The sequence below is a fragment of the Pundamilia nyererei genome, unplaced genomic scaffold (genome assembly GCF_000239375.1).
Source record: "Pundamilia nyererei isolate P.nyererei 1_Seehausen unplaced genomic scaffold, PunNye1.0 scaffold00033, whole genome shotgun sequence".
In the NCBI taxonomy this organism is placed as follows: domain Eukaryota; kingdom Metazoa; phylum Chordata; class Actinopteri; order Cichliformes; family Cichlidae; genus Pundamilia; species Pundamilia nyererei.
In genome coordinates this window covers 500,926-506,415 of record NW_005187434.1, presented here as the reverse complement: position 1 = coordinate 506,415, position 5,490 = coordinate 500,926, and the positions used below count along the sequence as shown (strand labels likewise).

Here is a 5,490-nt window from a genome sequence, read left to right as displayed (position 1 = left end):
CCCCCTTCTGAGTCACGAGACATTAGGGGTGGTCCTCTTTTTAAGCTGCCTTGAGAAGCAGCACAAAGACAGACTTACTCAGCTATAGCTTGATCACATCTTGGTGTGCTTATTTTAGGAGTCACTGTAATCACAGAGTCCCTGACATGATGGTTTTACTGATAAGTGTATGAGTAAGCCTCATTTGTTTTGTTTTTGTTTTTTTTGTCCCCCCCCCCTCTTGTGGAGCAACATGTGGGGTGGGGGGACCAACAAGAGTCAACTGGCAGGTTGACCAACAAGAGTCAACTGGCAGGTTGAACGCATTTATTTTCTGATAAATAAATGTGGATCCTAAAATAAAGTATTTGCTCTTTTTGTTTTGCCAGCTAAGCTGCTTTGTGTAATTAACTGAAGGCCCAACTGGATGCTTGCAGTGTCTGGATGAGCACACAAAATGTATCTAGCTACTAGTAGTGTAAATATCCTATTCATGATAAGCAGAGGGTGATGTTCCTGTACTGTTTGTCCTCCTTGTAGGTATGGCATCCGTCCAGAGAATGTGATCGTGTATGGTCAGAGCATTGGCACCGTGCCCTCTGTAGACCTGGCTTCTCGCTATGAGACTGCTGCAGTCATCCTCCACTCCCCGCTCACCTCTGGCATGAGAGTGGCTTTCCCTGACACCAAGAAGACATACTGCTTTGATGCCTTCCCAAAGTGAGTGGACCGTACGGACAGATGGCATATGTGGTAGTCAGGCTAAATCTGCCACACAGTATACACTTAAAGGGCTGCGGCCTCACGTGCATTTAATAACGCAGCACTGTATGAATAAATGTGCCAAGGAAAGCACACAGCTTAGTTGAAAACTGGATTTATTTATAAGACAGCAATTCAGGAAGTAAGTTTTGTTTTTTGTTTTTTCTCTTTATGGGCCCCCCCCTTCCTTCCTCCCACCTCTCTTCCTAGTTAAGCACCCAGGAGAGTCTTTAAAAAAGCAGATATTCAATAGCTCCCCCTGGTGTAAAATCAGGAAACTAGCTGTGCTCCTTTTTTTTTCTTTCTTTCTTTTTTTCCAGTTAATTATTGTTTTAATTCATTCATTTAGAGAATACTTTTAGTAGCAAGAACATTAACTAAGCCTCCGTTTCCCTTTTTTCTTTCGTGTGGGGTTTTTTTTTTTTTTTTTTTTTTTTTTTTTTACTTACTTCCCTATTTCTGACATGTTTCCTCTCTCTTTTTTTCTTTCTTGTTTCTTCTTTCCCTCCCCCCCTCTCTCTCTCCAAAGCATCGACAAGATTTCCAAGGTAACATCACCAGTACTCGTGATCCACGGTACAGAAGACGAGGTCATTGATTTCTCCCACGGGCTGGCACTATATGAACGCTGTCAGCGCCCAGTGGAGCCGCTCTGGGTAGAAGGGGCCGGCCACAACGATGTGGAGCTCTATGGACAGTACCTGGAGAGACTGAAGCAGTTTGTTGCACATGAGCTAGTCAACTTGTAAAGGAGCTGGGGGAAAATGGCGGAGAGGGAAGAAGAGAACACCGCCCCAGATTTAAGGAGAAGCCGAATGATGAATGAGGGGTACAACATTTTATTCTAATTCAACTAGAAGTTGTGTGTTGTACCAACATTTTGATGGTTGACTGCCCATAAATCGGGCTTGCCCACACCGTCTGCTCCACACGCTGCAGCTGTGAAGTACTCATTCTTTTTTTTTTCTTCCTTTTTTCTTTTTTAAATTTTCTTTCTATCATGTTGAAAATTGCACATTGTGAAATTCTGTGTGTGAATAAAAGGAGAAGCAGACGTGTGCACAGGCAACATACCATGTGTACTTGCCATGTATGACTGTGTATGTGCCACATTTTTGCTGCCTTTTGTGAAGGACATGGTCCACAGAGAAACTTTTGACAAGCTGTGCTGGACCAGACTCACTCAAATTCAACTGAACTCAGTCTGACTCTACAGACAGATTTGGTCTAACGCACTGCAGTCACCATGAATTCTTTTTTTCTTTTTTTGAGTACTGTTTCTTATATATTTCTTAACATTCTACTTAATATTGCACGTATCAGCTGTCACTGAAGAACTGTACAAGACAAACTGACATATTACCCTTCCGTGTCGGTGTTGCCAAATGTGTAGTATGATACATTGCAGAGATTTAGGAATACAAGGAAGTGTACTTTTACAAATCATGTCTAGAACCATCTCCAAAGCTTCGTTAGTTGTGTGAATCCTCCACTTCTGTTTAGTTTTAAAGTGGTACAGTCTACACAGATACAGCACAAGACAAGGCGCTGTCAGCAGCTTATTGTATGTAGCCGGTTTAAAGGCCGGGACTGTACGTTGTTAAACAAGGAAGTGTGAGTTATTTCCTCACACTGGAACAGTGCTTACATCAGAGTTTGACTTGAAGTATTGTTGGTATAAGATCAGTTTACTACACTGTAGTTGATGAAATTGATTCTTCTTGACAGAATTAAATGCAGGGCAAGTCTGTCAACAAAATGCCATCTACCTGTTTTGTTTTTTTTGGATTTTACCCATTTGTCTGTGCAGTAGTTGTCACGAAGCTCTGTGTTGACAGTGTTTTATTTCCTGCCTTTGGATCTGAAGAGGTCAAGTTACATAATGTGCATAGCTACAAATCTCTGTATCTGGATCACATCTTTCTGTCTTGTTTGGGTTGTTTTGTTTTTTGTTTTTTTTGGGGGGGGGGTGTTTGCTTTTTTTGCTGACAATACTGTAATTACTGTGACTGCAGAGGTAAACCACTAAAGCCAATCAGGAATGGTGAACTTTATGAAAACTGCTAGTTTTTCCAGCATTGTCTTAAAAAACAAAAAAGACAATGCTGTGTTTTCAGTCCTCCCATACATTTGAGCTGAACAATCCTCCCTGTGTGTGTGTTGGACAGTGGGTAATGTCAGTGTGAGTGGCTCAACATTGAAGGCCTGTCATGGACAGAAGGTTTTCCTTTTGGTTTGCATGAGATGTTCATTTGCTTTTTAATGCCGAGTGAGGCAAGATGAGCTCTTTTTCAGTGCCCAGACAAGCCAATGTCAACTTGCAGCTGCATGTCACCCATGGCTTCCTCCTGTTTTGTCTTTTGTTTTTGTTTGTTTCCCCCAGTATCTGGGTTGCACTTGAGCCTGTGTTTAGAAAGACGGATCAGAATTTGTTAGTAAATTAAATGAACCAATAAGCTAAAGGGTGCTACTGTAAACCTTCAGGTCTGATTAGTTACAGGTTGAGAAGAAGAAAATGACTCTAGATCAGAACCATCATTTCTCATGATGGTCTGTTATGAAAACAAGTCAATCATGCTTTTCTTTTTTTTACTTTTAATTTGTTTACTGGACCTTTTTTTTTTTTTTTTTTTTTTTTTGTTTAAAATAAACCTGTTCTTTTTACAACCTTGTCTTCGATTAACCTATTAACTGTATTTCTTGGTAGTTCTCAAACTATTGATATGATGGAGACTAGGCCAAAATTTTGGCTTTTCAAATGATCTTTGTACTGCTTATCTTGACAGAAGTCATGTCTGGTTTGATTTGATTTTGTATGACATATTTCAATACAAAAAGAAGCTGTATGTAGTAACATTAATAAAGTCATTCTAACATGGATAGAGGAAATAAATGGTATTTGACAAACAATCTAATTTGTGCTTGAAATTGTGATCCTGGAGTGAAATCGTGATAAGGATTTTGAATGTTGCATCTGGTTTCTTTGCCCTGCAGTTGGGTCCTGTTTTTGGCTACAATGGATCCAGCAGACCCGAATCTGCCAAGAAGCATTTTAGGAGGTGATGTGCTAGCTTAATTTCAGTCAGGCCTACTAGCTTGGTGTCTGCTCAATCTCCAGAGCTGACTGGCACCTGGCATTTATCTGCATCTTTGTGCAGCCCAACAACTCTGCCTCACCCCTCCCCAGCCTCACGCCTGCTTGTTACTCTGGTGGACTCCTGATTGCTGCTGCATCAAGCTTGGCCTGCATCTCTCCTCGATGTCTTGACACGGTCTGTCTTGTCGCCCTCCCTCCTCCATAGTAAGCTCTGACTGATGGCTTTCAAGTTAGCCTCACGATTGAGTCTGCCTCTGGCCTCCAGAGGGGTTTGGTAACCATCCATCTTATTGGGAGTGTTGCCTTTGCCTGTCTCTCTGGGGTCATCCACCTGCGTGGTTTTGGACATCTGGTATGTCTGTATGTTCAGCAGACCTTCTAAGAAACCCTACCGGTTACTAGGTCTATCGCTGTCTGCCTTTCTTAGCTCTTGATGATTTATGTATATATTTATTTATTTGGATTGACTTTGGATTTCCAGTTGTGTAATTCTGTGTTTTCTGTTGTGGGTGGAAATCTATGCCCCCACCCCTGGTTCCAGTTCATACATGTCTTTTCCCAATCAATTCTCCCCCCCCCAGTTATTTATTATACAGGGTGAGGAGTTTGCCCCCTCACATATACTAATGTGCCATGTGTGTTTCCACCTTTATACACTGAAGCTGGCACGTTCCCTGAGTTTTTCCAGCAAGATGGTGATGGGTGCGAGGTCCGAGCATTCCTAGATGAACAGTTTCCTGGAAAGTGGTCGTCGTGGGCCAGTTGAATGGCCCCCAAGGTCTCCTGATCTGACCCTCTTAGACTTTTATCTTTGGGGTCATCTGAAGGCAATTGTCTATGGTGTGAGGATATGAGATGTGCAGCACCTGAAACTACGGATACTGGATGCCTGTGCTGGCATTTCTCCTGCGGTGTTGCTATCAGTGTGTGAAGAGTGGGAGAAGACAGTTGCGTTGACAATCCAACACAATGGGCAGCAAATTGAACACATTTTATAAGTGGTCAGAAACATGTAAATAACTCGTGAAATAAAGTTACGTTGAAACCAAGCACACCATTGTTTTTCTTGTGACATTACCAATACGTTGATGTGTCACATGGCCCTCTTCCTATTGAAAAAAAACAAAAGTTCTATCCAAGATGGCTGACTTCTAAATGGCCACCATGGTCACCACCCATCTTGAGGAGTTTGCCCCCTCACATATACTAATGTGCCACAAACAGGACTTTAATATCACCAACCATTCCCATGTTATTATGGTGTATCCATATAAATGGCCTGTATTTCTTGCCCTTTCTCAGGTTTCCTGAGGTGTTGACATATTTGGTATCTGCACCTTCTGATTTTAAGGTCCCCCTGATAGGCTTCAGGCGCTCTTTGGAGTTTGATGTCATCCCTGACATATTCCTGACCACTCTAGTGAAGTGCCAAAAGGGAGAGAGAGAAAGTCTTTAAAATACTTCCATATACATTAATAACTTGAAACTACACTGGAATGAAGAACAATCTTCACTTTAAAATTAAAAGGACAAGAAAGGAGGGTGTGTGTGTGTGTGTGTTACAAATACCAGGTTTACGTCATATACACGTGTGTGTGTGTGTGTGTGTGTGTGTGTATATATGTGTATATATATGTATATGTGTATATATA

General features: G+C 41.7%; 1 protein-coding gene across 2 annotated transcripts in view; it reads left to right on the top strand.

Annotated features, from left to right (window-relative positions):
* abhd17b (abhydrolase domain containing 17B, depalmitoylase) overlaps nucleotides 1–4,097 on the top strand; it is a 14,301-nt gene extending 10,204 nt beyond the window's left edge. For both annotated transcript variants that reach the window (XM_005729374.2, XM_005729372.2), the window contains 2 exons: nucleotides 520–699; nucleotides 1,271–4,097. In XM_005729374.2, the coding sequence (XP_005729431.1) occupies nucleotides 520–699; nucleotides 1,271–1,490 (400 nt within the window). In that variant the 3' untranslated portion in view covers nucleotides 1,491–4,097. The remainder of the gene's footprint in view (nucleotides 1–519; nucleotides 700–1,270) is intronic.
* The last annotated feature ends 1,393 nt before the right edge of the window (nucleotides 4,098–5,490 follow it).